At 39.2% G+C, this 17477-nt stretch overlaps 1 protein-coding gene across 5 annotated transcripts in view; it reads right to left on the bottom strand.

The window, feature by feature from the left end:
* The window catches only part of STXBP4 (syntaxin binding protein 4), a 228147-nt gene that overhangs the window by 9126 nt on the left and 201544 nt on the right, over positions 1-17477 (bottom strand). For 4 of the 5 annotated variants that reach the window (XM_069602516.1, XM_069602518.1, XM_069602517.1 and 1 more), the window contains exon 18: positions 13189-13246. In XM_069602516.1, coding sequence (XP_069458617.1) covers positions 13189-13246 — 58 coding nt within the window. Of the gene's footprint in view, positions 1-7480; positions 7693-13188; positions 13247-17477 lie in introns of those variants that run through there. The other variant, XM_069602520.1, reaches the window with a different exon arrangement.

Here is a 17477-nt window from a genome sequence, read left to right as displayed (position 1 = left end):
CCTCTTACATCATTTTGGAAATATACCCCTAAAATCAAAATGAATATTTCTCAGTAATGAACTCTGTAAATATCACAGAATACTTTGAGAATTTTGCAAGTAGGCATTTGGAAATCCGGTGAGGCTCTGATCAAATATTATCAGGATCCCAAATCTCTATGGTTCTGAAGACAAGTTTTATTTCTATTCTATATTTATGGCATTCTCTATAAAAAATACATAAGATATATTTTAAAATAAAAAAATCCAATTAATTAAAAGATCTTTAGGCCTATGTATTACATTACATACGAGAATCTAAAGCTACACTAATATATTACTTATGCATAGTATTGGAAAAAATTACTATGCCACCAGACTTACAAAAAATGAATATTGAAAAGCCCTGAAAAAGTATTAAAAGTATGAATTATATTTTTTCAAGTAATACACACAGGCTTAGATTGCTGTCAATTATCGTATAGCCAAAAACATCCCAAGTCTAAAGCTGATACAATAAATTTTTCAGAAAGAGAAGCTGTTTAATGGTCTCAGATGACAGCTTTGGGTAACTTTCAAAAACTGACGCAGTTTTTGATGGTGATAGGATAAAAAATTTCAGAAGCCCTCTAAGAACATGTCCAACTGACACTGGCACCTAGACACTGAACTATTAGATTCTAATAGGCGATTTTATAGACTGTTATAGCTGGTGTACTTGTACGTTCTAACGTGCCCTTTGGCGGTGTCCCCTACGTTCACGTTCTCCGCCCCACACTGTAGAGTTGTCACCAGGAGGCAGCTCCCAGACAGAGACTACATTTCTCAGCTCCCCCTACATCCTTATGTGAGCTAGTGTTACTCTGAAGGACTACAAGAGAGTATTTCAAGATGAGGCCATGACTATTACTTTCCCAGTAAATATATGTACAAATTTTTATAAGCCAAACAGCTTGTCTTTCTAAAATACAAAATACAGGCAATAAATACATATTTTCAAGCTACTCCACATATGTCAGTAATTAAAAGACTTTGTCAGACTATAGATTAATGGAAACTAAATTTAATTAGAAGTAAGTCTGCAAGACCATTGCCAAAGTTTCCATATTAAATTATGACTCATGAGTAGAAGTAGATGAAACATAGAAGTTACTTTAATTTTTAATGTTATTATAATAAAATAGTAAGAATTATAATACAAGTTGTAAGGCTTTCATTTAATTTATCCAATAAAATGAGTTTAATAAAATTCTGACTATTTTTAAATTATGAAATTTCAAATCTTAAAAAAAACTAAAATTATTTGAAATATATAGTTTCAACTAATTTTATACTAACCCTAATATTATTTTTCTATCAAAGTTAAGCTGACTACACTAAAAAATAAAGCTATAAATACACATATTATGTTAGAGAAGAACAGCATTACAAAACTGGAAACTTTGAGGGGTCCCATATGAGACCATCTCTAAACTCTTGAGGTATTTTATCAGTGTTATGGAATCCATAATCCTAAGTGCAAAAGGTACTTGAGAGTGAGTGCTACAAAACAGAAATCTGCAATTATAGTGAAAAGTTATGGGATAAAAATCAAATATGCCTCCAGCCATTACCGTTTTCTCATGAACTTTACATACTGATGGTTTCTAATGGTACCACCTTGGCTTTGTGAATAAACAGGCTTAACTGTTTTTTAGAATCTTGTTTTATGCTTATATTTTATAAATATTATAGATACTGATTTATATATTTACATATTTATATTTTATATATGGGCTTCCCAGGTGGTGCTAGTGGTAAAGAACCTGCCTGGCAATGCAGGAGACATGAGTCATGGGTTTGATCCCTGGGTCAGGAAGATCCCCTGGAGGAGGGCATGGCAACCCACTTCAGTATTCTTGCCTGGAGAATCCCATGGACAGAGGAGCCAGGTGGGATATATATTTATATTGTAAAGGAGAGATAGTTACATTTATTATCCTCACTTTAGATATGAAGAAGCTAAAATATATGAGAGGTGAAATACATTATCCCAGGTAATAAAACTAGTAAATGTTAGAGCCAGCATCTGGATCCAAATCTGACTCCTGAGAATTTTACCACTTGGTTATATTCCTTTCTGAGGCTCTATTGTATGGGTTGGTTTCAACAACAATATATATGGAGGCTCTGGGATGGATTAAATGACATCACTTGGAAAGAGCTTTTTAGCTTTACAAGATGCAATGTATTGACTGATTGGAGAAGGAGATGGCAACCCACTCCAGGATTCTTGTCTGGAGAATTCCATGGACAGAAGAGCTTGATGGGCTACAGTCCATGGGGTCACGACTTGAGTGTACTTCATATGACTGATTAATTCAGTGATCACAGACTATATCTCTAAAGCATTTTAAAAGCACTTATCACAAAATTCATAAAAACTTCATTCAGTATAAATAAAAATTATGTGTGATGCCTGCTTCCCAAGCAGACTTAAACTTTTCACATCATGTGGCAACTGAAGGAACTGAAGCTGAGAGAGTCCCAGTGCCCTGCCACACAGTAGTAGAGCAGACCATGCAGACCTGGTCTGAAATCGTGTACTGCCCAGACAGCAGGGGATGACGACAGAGGATGAGACGGCTGGATGGCATCACTCACTCAATGGACACGAGTTTGAGCAAGGTCCAGGAGATGGTGAAGGACAGGAAGCCCGGCATGCTGCAGTCCATGGGGCCACAAAGAGCTGGACGTGACTGAGTGACTGAAATACAGGCACTCACTGGATTACTTGTATGTCCCAGGGAAACTTACTTAAACTTTGAGTCTCAGTTTCCCAATCTAGAAAACATAAGAACTGTCTTAACAGTGTTAATACATATAGAGAAAACATATAAATTCCCTAGTTTCATGCCTGACACATAATAGGTCCATCATAAGCATCACTCTCGCCCCTCCACTTTTGACTTTCTGTATTAGTTTTCTCTTGGTGCAGTAATACATGGCCTCAAACACAGTGCTTAAAAAAATGCTAACTTACCGACTAATGGTTCTGTAGCTCAGAAGTCCAACATGGTTCTTACCGAGCTCAAGTCAAGGTGTTGGCAAGGCTAAATTTCTTTCTGGAGGCTTTAGGACAGAATTCATCTCCTTTCCTTTCTAGCTTTTAAAGGCCACCCACATTCCATGACCTGCAGCTTCTATTTTCAAAGTCAGTCACACAGTATATCTCTGGTTGTCATATCTTTTCCTTTGACTCATTCCTTTGGCCTCTCTTTTCTACTGTTGAGGACTCATGTGATTAGTTTGGTCACACATGGAAAATCCAGGATAACCTCCTTATTTTAAAGTCAGCTGATTAGCAACCTTAATTCCACCTACAGCTTTAAGGCCCCTTTGCCGTGGAACCTGATATACTCAAATATTCTGGGGATTAGCTCATTAATATTACTGGGGAGCTGTTATTCCACTTACCACATCCCGGTGCCCCATCAGCTACTTCTCTCACTGAAGACTGCGTCTTGAGAGAAGGGGCACTGGGTGTGTATCAATTCTTGCAATTTGCATGAAACTCAGCAAATACACAGCAAGAAAGATTATATGCTATATTGTGTTGGAGATTATTGGCTGAAGAAAAAGGAACTAGAGATCTCTGGAAAGTAATTTAAGGGAGAAGCAACTGTTACGGAATGTATTGGGTCCTCCGCTCCTCCCAGCTCTATGTTGCAGCCCTAAACCCTAATGCGGGTCTGTTGGAGAATGCGGCCTTTGTGGAGATGATTAAGATTCAGTGAGATCATGGGGGTGAGACCCTGATCCAGTGAGATTAGTGTCCTCGTAAGAAAAGGAAGACACTCTAGACCTTTCTTTCCATGCACAGAGAAGAGGCCATAGCGAGAAGGCAGTTGTCTACACCCAGAAGAGGGTCCTCGCAAGATGTGAATCCCGAAGGCATCTTGATCTTGGCCTTCTAGCCTCCAGAACTGTGAGAAAAAAGTTCTGACCCAGTTTAAGCCACCCAGTCTGTGCAGCGACCAAATTTGGAAGGGAAAGTGACAAAAAAGTTAGTATTTATTGAGCAGCTTAAATAAAGGGTCTTGGAGGCAGAGAAGATTTCACATTCGGCTAAATGAAAGTATTTAATATAACCCTACAAATACCATAAATAATATAAAACAAATAAGGCTCATTCACTAATCAAGATATTCATGGTTAAATCAATACTGAATGAGAAAAGCAACTTGTAAGATGATAGATACAAAAAAATATGTAGGGTAAACTGTCCCTCTTGTACATTTAAAATACATTCATATGTCCTCTGCACATAAAAAGTATTAAAAATATTTTAAGAATATATCTTAAATTCATAATAGCAATTGTCCCCAGGGATGGGATAAGACAGAGAACGGAGAACAAAGGGGATTTCAGTTTGATCTAAAATGTCCTATTTTTTAATTAAAAAATACTGAAAGAAAATATAATAAAATGTCAGTGGGTACTGGATAATATTTTATTATTTATCATACTTTCTGTATTTTTAGAATTTCCAAAATTAAAAACAATTAAACAAAATATAAATCAAGAAAAAAGTATAACCCTGGAAAGGTAATGATTTCTAAAGTACTTCACACAACCTCTAAAGATTTTTTTTATATCTTTCTGATAAAAAGCTAAAAAAAAACCCATGCTTCCTGCCTCAGTCATACCTGTCATTGGTTAAATGCGGGGGGCGGGGGGGAAGCGCGGGGGAAAGTGTTTGATGGTGTCTGTTTGGATCTGGATGTTTTATTCATTTCAGTGGGCTCTGGCATTCTGAGCAACCTTGGACAGCTGGCTGGCCTTCTGTCTGAATGACAGTTGCTCATCCCAGGCTTCATGCGGCTACGCCCCGTGTCGTATTTATAGAATATCCAGCGCAGGCGTCTCAGGCTCCTGAGCACCCATCTCTCTGCTCCTGTCACACAGCTCTGGCTGGCTGGGGAGGGGTATGGGGTAGGTTTTGGCTGTTGGTTTCTATTTGCAACTGTGCAAACGCTGTCATTTAAAACTCCTCCACTGGCAAATAGCAGTAGAATAATGGAAGGGGAGCTAGGGGAAACCAACATCTGTTATGCCCTCACCTTGTGGCAGGTGAGTTATTTTGTTCAACTCTCAAACTGGATAAACTGCTATCTTTGTTTTTCGATGAGAAATGGGAGTACAGACAACTGAAATAATATCAATTACACCAAGTTTACACCAAAAAATGGTGGCGTAAACATTAGATACTAGGTCTGGGAAATCCCCTGGTGGTCCAGGAATTAGGTTTGATTCCTGGTCGGGGAACTAAGATCCCACAAGCCACACATGCAGCAAAACAAAAAAACAAAACCAGCTCTTTCTGATATGAAAGGCCATATTTTTCCCCCCGAAACTGCTTCCTTAAAGACAGTACTCACTCATTTGATAAATATTAATATTTATTCAGCCGGTACACCTACCAGGTACTGTACTAGTTACTGGATATTCTAAACCAGTTATCACATAGATGTGTCCATCCAAACCTGGTTTCAACACCTTACAATTTACTCATAGCTAAGAAATGTTTGGAGACAAACCGTTAAAAAGCTCCATATTCCCTTCCTCAAGTCCTCTGCTGGTTTCTTCATTACAGTTTTATTAAGAATGAAATGCTCAGGACTGAAGAGCCTACCCCATTGCTCCTTACTGATGCTGAAGTTAGGAGCATAGAAATTGCCCTAACAGTTCATCAAGCGAGACTTAAACTTTAGAGGTCTGTCTGTGGGTTTCTCTTAACTCATTCAAAATTAATCAAAGCAGCCAAATTAATGAGGTCTTCAGAGGGAGGGCTCCTGACAGTATCTACTAAAGTGGAGTTCAAATCATCTGCCAAGCAGCAAGGGAGAACAGACATAGAGAACAGAGTATGGACACGGGACGGGGGACAGAGTGGGTGGAATGAATATAGACAGTGTCATGGAAATAGACACACTATCGTCTGCAAAGTGGATAGCCAGTGGGAATTTGCTGTATGACCCAGGGGACTCAAACTGGGGCTCCGCGACAACCTAGAGGGGTGGGAGAGGGTGGGAGGGAGGTTCCAAAGGGAGGGGACATATGTATACCTATGGCTGCTTCAGTCAACGTGTGTGTGTGCTTAGTGTCTCAGTCGTGTGCGACTCCTTGCAAAACGAATACAATATTGTCAAGCAATTATCCTTCAGTTAAAAATATATAAATTAAAAAAAATCATCTGCCAAGGATTTAGGAAAACTTAAAAGTAGCAGCTTTTTATTTCCAGTCCAGAAAACATCCCTTGCTTTCCACCCTCCCTTCTCTAATTTTCCTAATTTCTAGTCACATTAGAATTACTACATGCATTATTTTATAAATGAGATGATGAATGTAACTTAAGCCTTTAATTAATACAGCAGGCTGACAATGACAAATTTCATTCATATACAGGTTATGATCTATATTTTTTCCTGCCTGGAAACAACCTAATAGGATATTCTACCCCAAGCTGGGCATCCCCGGTGGCTCAGATGGTAAAGAATCTGCCTGCAATGCAGGAGACCTGGGTTTGATCCCTGGGTTGGGAAGATCCTCTGGAGAAGGGAATGTCTACCCACTCCAGTACTCCTGCCTGGAGAATCTCATGGACAGAGGAGCCTGGTGGGCTACAGTCCACGAGGTCACAAAAAATTAGACATGACTGACTACCACTTTAACAACCCAAATTCAGACTATCATTTAGGGTAGCTAATGAACTCGGACTAGAAAGATATGAGGAAAACAGGCCCATTGGAAATCAGCTTTCCTTTGAAGTCATAAAGGCAAAGCTCTTATGTACTGTGCTTGTTTTGGGAGGAGGCATCACTGTTTAACTTTTCATTCCAAACTACAGCCTGCATTATTACTGCTTATCCCACAGAGTTCCTATGTTGGCAACATGCTCTGGAAGACCAGAGACCACAAGATGTGGCACGTGTCCCACACGTCTCTTCCCCTGGCACCCACAGCAGACACTGCTGATGGGTCAAGACACACGTCAGTGAGGTTGACTGTGGCCCCAGAATTCTTCATAAGCAACACTTGAGAAAGTGAGTTGAAATCTATTTGCCTTCTCTGCTATAAGACAGAAACTTCTGTTTGATGCAGAAATCACAGACTGCTCAGGTTTTACTGATATGCAGTGGTAATACTGGAAGTTAATATCTCCTATGTAATGGAGAACAGGTTTTATAACATGAGGAGTGCTATTTCAGGTTTCAGGATCTGATATAAAGGTGTATCAGCAAAAAGGAACCATAAGTCAAGTATGAGTCACTTTTAAAAACCAATGATTATACCTACTTGAAAAAATCAGCAACAGTACAACTTAATCTTTCAAGCAAGAATATGATATTGAGATTTTTGTGTTGTTTGTACAGATGTATAGATTATATTATGATTTAATTATTAATATATTACACACACTACACTGTGAAACAGCACTGTCCTCTAGGACAGCTCCTTACCTTCTGGCATGGACACTCTTACGTAGCTGCCTCCTAGACTGTACCGGGGTCTGTGTGAATAGCAGCACACGGCAGAAAGGAAGTCGCTCACTTCTGAGATTGGTTATAGAACCCACTGCAGCTCTTGTTTTGGTGTTTCTCTTTCTCTCACTGTTTCTTTTGTTCCTTGCTCCGAGTAAGCCAGCTGCCATGTTTGTGCAGCCCTATGACCCTATCAATGGAGAAAGGTCCAGGTACGGTGAGGAACCGAAACCTCTCATGTGAGCTTGGAACAAATATTCCAGCCCCACTAAGCTACTCTTCAATTCCCAGACCTCGCTAAGAGCTTGATTACAACTTCATGAGAAACACAGACAGAGAGAGAATCAGAATGAGCTAGCAAAAGCACTTCTGGTTCTTGACCCTCTGAAACTTGGGTAAGAAAATAAATGTTTACTGTTTAAGGCAACAAAATTTGTGGGAATTTATTAAGCAGCGATAGAGAATTAATACATGAAATCAAGGCTATTGATCACAGTGAATCTCTATTTTTTTCAACAGAAAAAAGAGTTCAATGAAAGCAATGTAGCAGCTATTCTAGTTTGTAATATTTAAGTTCATTTTTTACTATTAAACATAGATCTTATAATAATTTTGTTAAATTATAACATGCAAAGTATATGAACTTTTAAACTGAAATGATGTCAAAAAACTATTGTAAATATGTAATAGTATATAACTACAAATGGAAGATAAGAAGTTGGGTGGTAAGATGGTCAGATTCACTAGTTTCATTACAGCAACATCGAAATAACTGGCATTTTGTCATTGAATAGAAGAATGCTACAGCTCTTTCTCTAATGAGAAAATAAGAAAAATTTCCCTTGAATGCATTGACATATATAGCAAGTGAGTAAGCTCTGCCTATTTGCATATGCAAATACAAATATTTGTATATACACATATGCATATATAGAAGTTTGTTAATTCCGTGAAACGCTGGCTCTAACAATGCCAGCATTTTGACTGTACTTGTTTACACCAGGTAAAATGCTTTCTTCTCTTGTGTCAGAATGTAAGCAGATGACTGACTACAAAGTGTTAATGCATGTGCAATGGACGTGTGGGTGGATCGGAATATTCAGTGAGGACCGTCTTCATCTAGGTGCTCTCGGGACAGCACTGACAGTTATTCCTTCGCCTGAGGCTAGGCTTCCACCAGATGGAATCATTCAATTTCTGGGAAGACACTGACAGGTGTCAATCTCAGGGAAGAGGCTGTATGTACACAGACTATCATCTACTCCAGTGTTCTGGAAAGGTGATTTCAGTCACTGTTCTTTCTAAGTAAAGGTGATAGAGGCAATGACCTGAGTTCATTATTTGCTATTCTTACCTCCAAAATATGATTCACGTGGTAAATGAACTGCTGCTGCTGCTAAGTCGCTTCAGTCGTGTCTGACTCTGTGCGACCCCATAGATGGCAGCCCACTAGGCTCCCCCGTCCTTGGGATTCTCCAGGCAAGAACACTGGAGTGGGTTGCCATTTCCTTCTCCAATGCATGAAAGTGAAAAGTGAAAGTGAAGTCGCTCAGTCATGTCCGAAACTTAGTGACCCCATGGACTGCAGCCCACCAGGCTGCTCTATCCATGGGATTTTCCAGGCAAGAGTACTGGAGTAGGGTGCCATTGCCTTCTCCGGGTAAATGAACTACTCCTACTCAAAAGGGAACACAGTCTATCCAGGCTCAAAATTTTGGTTGGGAGAGTAGAAAGATGAAAAAATAAAAGTCTAAATAGTTTCAAGGAAGACATAGAGTGGATGCTTGCTTATTCGGACATTACTTATTTAGCAACCCACCTGATGTAGCTAGGAGCTGAGATGAAACCCTCATGGAGATGGCAGTGAGGAGGGAGTGAAGAGGCCTAACACTTGGCTCAAAGTGTATGCTCTGGGTCAGGTGTCATGATACTTTCTTTACATACATAAACGCATTCATTCTGTGAGGAGTTCACTCTCTGAAGGGTAATAGTCTTTCCATTTTATAAATGTAGACATTAAAGCACAAAGAGGTTAAGCACACAGGCCGAGGTTGTTCAGCAATTCTATGCAGCCACCAGCACTTGAACCCAACTTGCTGCAAATTCAAAGTCCATGCTCTTTTCCCTACACCAGATGGCCTTTCTCAAACAAATGCACCAGCATTAGAACTTACACATTTGATTCATATATAATCCCCTGGAGACTCACACTTCAGGACTGGTGGTGGTTTAGTCACTAAGTTGTATCAGACTCTGGTGACTCCATGGATGGCAGCCCACCAGGATCCTCTGTCCATGAGATTATCCTGGCAAAAAACTGGAGTGGGTTGCCATCTCCTCCTCCAGGGGATCTTCCTGACCCAGGAATCGAACTCAGGTTTCCTACATTGCAAGCGTGTTCTTTTATGCCATCAGGCACTGAAGGACTATTTACAAGCAATTCAAATTAGTCTGATTATTTGGCATCCTGTCTTCCTCAAATAAGAAACTCCTGGGGAAGATGGTAAAGTGTGTAGAGGATAAAAAAGGGGAATGGAGATAAGGAGATGGCCAGGCATGTTGAGAGCAGGGGGAGATGACAGCTCTGTCTCTGTTCCAGCTTATACTGCTTAATATTCCCCTGAAGAACTGACTGAATTGTGTATAAGACAGATGTTCATAATGATTTTGTTCACTGGCCTTGATATAAGAAGGTAGGGAAGCATGCAGTACTTTTAGAATAAGACATCCATTAAGAATAGTTAAACTAAAATAAATGTTGGTGCTGGATGGTAAGCACCCCATGAGACATGTCTCATGTCTTCCATGAGACAAGTATAGAAATCTAACTGAATCAAGATCTGTTTATAAATTTTTCCGATCACATGTAAACACTCCATGTTAAAATAAGGAGATGGAGAGGTGCCACATGGGGGCGTGTTTTGGGGGGATGGCTTGGACTCAGACAACCCTAGATCTGTATCTTGACTCTGAAATTTTACTACTGCATGACAGTTTCTCCAGTGGTAATGGAGAGACAAGGATACCCACCACTATGCTTTAAAATATCTTATCTCTTTTATGCTTTTGGTAGGAGTCAAGATTAAGGTCAAGGAGGAGAACTCCCTAAGGAATGTGTTTTCTGTGACGAGAGTGGACTATACAAATGCAGTGTCTCTTTCTATTTCTTCACAGAGACTGAGCTAGATCTCAAGGCAGTTAAAGGGCTTGCTTACTTCTCTTTCCTCCTCTCCTTGGATGCTATTCTCCTTTGTAGCAGAAGCCCAGCCTGAGGCTACTGTTCTAGCCCACAAAGGACAGTGGCTTAAACCTCTGGGTCCCAGGCGATGGGGCACACTCACTCTGACCCTCTCACACTCACGTCTCTCTCCCCCTCATTTTCTTTGGTGGTGGGTGATGGTGCCGTTAGCATCCTTCCCTCACAGGGCACTGGGTAGGCTCTGACACAGCTGCGTGTCAGGATACTGACAGATGGCTAAGGCGCAGCTGGGGTGAAGGAGTTCCCCACTGGGTCCAGACCCCTTTACTTACATTTTTCAAAGGCCTCTGAATTAAGAACCCTGGTTTACAGTGAAGGCTAATTCGCCTTCCTTTGGTGGAGCACTTCTTTTGGGGATCTTCTAGGAGATAGGCATGGTTGAGAGCAGGATGCAGCTCACCACCATCATATCATCCTATTAAGAGCTGAGCAATGCCCACTTTCCACATTGTTAGGAAGATTACATGATACAATGCATAAAAACAAAACCCAATACCTAACAGATGCCTGGTTGCTAAGCATCATCCCTCATCCCTACATTTATTCCCGTATGCATTACAAAGTGAACATAAGAAAGAAAAGTGAAGTGAAACTTGCTCAGTCGTGTCCGACTCTTTGTGACCCCTTGGACATTCTCCAGGCCAGAATACCAGAGTGGGTAGCCTTTCCTTTCCCTTCTCCAGGGGATCTTCCCAACCCAGGAATCAAACACAGGTCTCCCGCATTGCAGGTAGATTCTCTACCAGCTGAGCCACCAGGGAAGCCCAAGAATACTGGAGTGGGTAGCCTATCCCTTCTTCAAGGGATCTTTCCAATCCGGGTCAAACTGGGGTCTCTGGCATTGCAGGCAGATTCTTTACCAACTGACATAAATTTGAATGTGATTTTTCATTTTCTTGCCATCCCTATACAATAGTGATTCAAGTCTTTCAGGAATAAACATACTTAAAACAGCATATTGAAGCAAAATGTTCCTTCTGGAAGAGTTACGATTTGGGAAGTGACCCTAAACGTAATCTGTACATGGAATTCTTGAGTTCTTTGCTCCCAAAGTCCCTTTCTCCTTCATGTGTTATAAGCTACACCTTTGCTTTGTTAATTACTTTTTGCTAGAGACCAAAAGAAAAATAAATCAAGAAAATACTTTGCCAGCTTTACCCCTGGCTTTCCCTTAAATGTTTTTAAAATATGAAGCTTTTGAATTTTCAATGTTTTAAATGTCATACAATTTTTCCTGCTCTTTTTTCCACCATGATGTTTTCTCCATATTGTAAATTAATGACGACTGTCTTATTAGGCATCTATTGTGTTCAAAATTTTACGGTAGGTGCTTAACATTTAACAACTCTACAAAGCACGTAAAATCCCCCTTATTTTTTGATGAGAAAACTGAGATGAAGAGAGATGTGGGAATCTATGTAAAATCACAGAAGTTAAAAATTCAAAATGTGGATATTGCTTAGAAAAATACTTGTACGTTTGAAAGAGCAGCAAGGACACATCTCTCTTTTCCTCGCCACGTGTACATCAAGGATCATTTGCTTAAAAAAGGCCATGTAAGAAAGTCTCTTGAGATCTGAAGAGTCAGTTGGGAGTCCCCTTTGTGTTCTAACTCCAACTCTGACATGAGAAGGGTTACCCAGAGCACAGTGCCCAGCAGCTAGAAAATGCATTTCTGCTAGGACTTTAAAAGAAAGGTCTCTGTCAGTGACAGTCTAGTACAGCAGAGAGAATCCTGGTGGCAGAAGACTTGGATTCTCTTCTGGTTGGGTGATTTAGTTAGCTGTGGATTTTTGGGCAACTGCTCTAGTACTTATTTTCTTCATCTATACATGAAGGATGTTCTGAGAATCCAGTGAGATGGGATCTGTTCTTATACTGTCTCATTTATCTGTTCAGTTATATATTGAATGTTTTCTCCCCTATTAAGTAAATTCCCTAATAGCAGAGAAACGGTCTATGTATTTCACTATAGTATGGAATATTGCCTGCCACACAGCAAACGCTCAAAGAATCTTCGCAGAATGAATGAACTGTGTATATCGTGAAGCATGAAAAATGTTGATTGTTATTAGTATTATTGTTAATAAGTTTTAAGCCACAAAACAGATTTTTTCAACAGATATTAACTTTGCATAAATATTAATACTTTTAGCCAGAAATGAATTCAGGTAGTAACATTTAGGTTTAAATGACAGTCTTGTTCCAAGTTTTTGATGTTTCCCTTGAATTAATTATTAGGTTTCTCGTCCCTAAATGATATTAACATTTAAATCACATGAGATGAAAATGGCAAACTTTCATTTCTTGTTACTAATTTCTGTAACCTCCAAGAGGGCTTCTTGGTTTTACTGATTATTCTGCAACTTCTAGGTTCTCTCCAGATGTGAAGAAAACTGCTTCCTTGGTTGGGATGCTTGTACTTACTTGATGAAATACTTGATTCCATCTGCTGTGTAAGCTTCCTCCCACCCGTAAGGTAGACCTACAGTGAAAGGAAACCAAAAATACATTTAATAAGATGATAAAGATAACTTTATTTCCTGGGCACAGAATTCCCACCACTTTACAATCATTTGAGTATGTTGCTTGTACAAAGTAATTGTCTAGAAAGGAGGAAATTAAAACAATTCAGATGAGCTTTCATATTCAGCATCTTAGAACACAATAAATAAGTCTTCAGTTAACAATCTGCTTTAGTTGCATTAAATGGATTATGACTTGCCATTTACATGTGGTGAGCGTTTTTGTCAGCAGGATTCACGCCAAAACTTGTGGTGCAGCGGATGGTTTTTGCCTGGAGGTAGAAGGATGGACAAGATGGCCCCCGCTATTCTATTTGGGCTCAAAGTTTCCTTAATTGGCTCCCTTGACATTCTTTTGCTCAGTTCTACAGGGAATTGCTATATGAGCGCCAGATCAGCAGGGGTTTGCAAGTAGCTCTCGCACAAGACAAAATACCTTATGAAGTCTGAAAGCTTAGCAAAGTGATTTGCCTTGGATTGTGGTATTTTATTTCATTAATTAAGAATTTTGTGCACTACACATAAATGGCCAAATAATTGGCTAAACTTAGCTTCCAGCTCTGTAGTGGGGTTGAGAATAATTAGTCAGATGTAAAAAAATGCAGATTGAAGTAAGCAAGCAATTATTTGACCATATTTCTGTAAATGAGTACATTTTTATCCTCATCATGCCAACAAAACAGGTTCAGGTTGAGGCAGCCCATTCTCTTATATTCCAGTTATGGGTAGGTTGGCCTTCCCAGGTGCCGCCAGTGGTAAAGAATCTGCCTGCCAATATAAAAGGTCCAAGACACATTTTGATCTCTTTCTGGGTCGGGAACATCCCCAGGAGAAGAAAATGGCAACCCGCTCCAGTATTCTTGCCTGGAAAATTCCATGGACACAGGAGCCTGGTGGGCTACAGTCCATGGGGTTGCAAAGAGTTTACTGCTCATACATGGGTGGTACTCCTTTAGAAGACAGGGTTTCCATCTCTTGGTTCCACCCCTGAGTACTATTAAGGGTTGTAATTGGATCAGTTTTTGGTACTGACTCATCAAGTCTCCTTTGAAGTCTCCTCTGCCAAAGAACAGACTCATGGCACAGGTAGCTTACTTCTTTAGAAAGTAATTAAGCTATAACAACAAACCATTGACTTCACTTTCAAAGTCTCAGCAAGCAGCAGAGCAAAAATCAGGAAGAGCAACTATGAATGAAATAAAACCTTACTCGATCACCATTTACTTTGCATTCTTTGAGAACAGCTCTAAGTATGCTGTTTTTATATTTACCTCCAATATTTTAACACAAGTTGTACAAAATAAGACCTTGGCCCCAAATTCTATAATTATTTCCTCTGCAGATTAACATAGGGCAACTAGGAGTTTCTCTTGCTTCTTAATGAATACATCTTTCTATTTTAAGCAGAAAAGAAGCATTTCTGGGGACTCATCATGAGCAAATGGCTAGTTTCTTAAAAGCCCCTGAAGTGACACTGTATGCATCTCTGCTAGTATTCATGGCCAGCACGCATTCAGTCAGGCCGTGATCAACCGCTGCTGCTGCTTCAGTTCATATAGATTTATCTTCTTTACGCTTTCTGCATCTTTGTACGGATCACTTCATTCTTCACTGACAAGTCTCTCACTTGAAGGGAAGAATCTGATGACCATACACAAAAACCATGCTTTTATGACAAAAATGTTCAGAAATGCCAGGAATGCTAATCAATAAGGCAAAGACATGCTAAAAGTAGAAAGACATTCTAATGGGACCAAGATTTTTCTTTAAATGACTTGTCTGTCAAGTGCAGTTACAGTCATATTTCTAATCTTAATTCACAGGTCTTTTTTTTTTTAATGAGGAGAAAAAATATGCATATTTAAAGACAGTATCTTTTAATCCATAGGATCCTTTGAAATTTGAGATTGACATTGGGATACCACATCCCCATGCCATCTAAATAAAGTTTCTGTCTGATTATTTTCTTACAATTATTACCAGGACTATAACTTCACAACAGATTTATTAAAGGTACCAGTTTATATCTATATAAGTCAAAATGATTATCAATGACTGTAGCCATCAAGATATTCTTGTGAATTAAATAGTATTTTAGAATAAATTATCTGTTCTGAAAAAACAGTATTTCCTTTTAGGAAACAGGGTAGTTTCTTCTTTTTCATGCAGGTAATACAGTCTGAAAAAACAACTTGGGGATTAACGTGATAGCGGCTATATTTCAATAAGAGTTCATTGATGGAAAACACAATCACAGTCCATGTATAAACTAAAAACCACAATATACTGATACACCAAATATCCTACTTTATAGAGAAAGGGCACTTTTGATTTCTACAAGCTTGTATAACTATGATGGATTCAATTTTCCCATAGTAAAGGTTTTCATCACTTCATAGTGATTTGGGTATAAATACAACATATTATCTAAATACTTTTTGATAATTGTTATATTAGTAATAGATTCAAGGCATTAAAATTTTTCTACCTTCCCCACATTTATACCTTCCCCATTTGTATACTTGCAAATACATAATGCTCTTATTTTCCTTTTCTTTTTATATTTGCTTTAAAACTGTTATGACAACTATTGTTTCTGACCGCAAGTATTTGTTTATGAACCCTCACATAACATTCTTTCCATCACAGATCATTTGTTCCAGTGGACTCTTCATGAGTACTTTGCCAAAGTAGGAGTCTCCTGCAAATTCAGCTTAGAATACTGGCTGTCACCTAACACTCTGTGTATCCAAAACCAAACTCCTCACGTGTCCATACAAAATAGCTCCCTTCCATTTCCCCAGTCCACTTATGTATTAAAGTTCTCTTTGTCATATTTGGCCCATTCATTAAATATTTATTGATCATTTTCTGTAATTGATTAATTTTATATGTTCAGCATTTTACTTGGTGTTCGATAGATAATGAATAACAAATAAACTTGGACCTTGGTCTTATGGAACATTAAAAAAGTAATCATAATTAAAGACATCATCAAAAATAAGAATAAGAACTAGGAAAAAAAAGTATTGAATACTCTGAAAGAGTAATTCATAGCACAGACAAAAGTTAAACTCCTTAATACATAAATAACTTCTACAAATCAGTAAAAGAAAAGAAATGACAAATAGGAGTCTGTAGAACATTCAAGACACGAACATACTTAAAATATGAAAAAAAGCTTAATTTCACTCATCACAAGAAAAATACAAATTAAACTACTATGAGAGGCCATATTCATCATGTTAGCGAAGGGTAAAAAGTAGTTTAATAAGACATTGTGTTGAGGGTATGAAGAGGCAATATTCTCATATTGATGGGCGTATAAATATGATCACATATGTAAGGGAGAACCTTGTCAAGATCTACCTAAACTTTAAATGCCAATAACAATAGTTCACAATGATGGAGTGGCGTATACTGGACACTTGTTACACGTGTACCAACTTTCTCACATCTCACAACAATTTTAGTGGTCCTGTTATTACCCTCATTTTACAAATGAGGAAACAGGCATGGACCCCTTCCATCACCGGCCCAAGGTTACACAGCTGGCAGATAGTAGAGGCCAAAGTCTTAACCACTTAGGTTGAAAAATGTTAGCTGCTCAGTCGTGTCTGATGCTTTGTGACCCCATGGACTATAGCCCATCAGATTCTTCTGTCCATGGGATTCTCCAGGCAAGAATATAGGAGTGGGTTGTCACTGTGAATTCACATAGTGAATCTAGGGGATCTTCCTGACCCAGGAATTGAAGACGAGTCTCCCACATTGCAGGCAGATTCTTTACCCCTGAACTGGCTCCATATGATCCAGCAGTTCTTCTAAGAATTTATCTTACAGATAACCTTTATGTACAAGGTAATTAATTATAAAAATAAAAGATTGAACATCTAAATAACCACCCTTGGGGACTGATTAAAGACAACATGTCAGATACGGGGATACTGTCCAGCTGTGAGGAAGAACAAGAAAGTGTTTTATGCACAGTTTGGAGAAAGGGATGAAGGAGGAAGGAAGAATCTCTGGAATTGCTGGAGTCACCCGGGTAAGATGTGGGCAAGAATGCGCTAGGCTGCAGAGTGACAGCAAGTGCAAAGGCCCTGGGAGGGGAAGAGCTGGCACACCTGAGGGGCTGAGGCAGCACTGTTACTGGAAGGCGGTGAGTGAGGGCGAAGGGGGGTGGCAGGA

This window comes from Ovis canadensis, chromosome 11 (assembly GCF_042477335.2).
Source record: "Ovis canadensis isolate MfBH-ARS-UI-01 breed Bighorn chromosome 11, ARS-UI_OviCan_v2, whole genome shotgun sequence".
Classification (NCBI taxonomy): Eukaryota; Metazoa; Chordata; class Mammalia; order Artiodactyla; family Bovidae; genus Ovis; species Ovis canadensis.
Note: the sequence above shows the minus strand (reverse complement) of the source record. Positions and strands in the feature narration are given on the sequence as shown.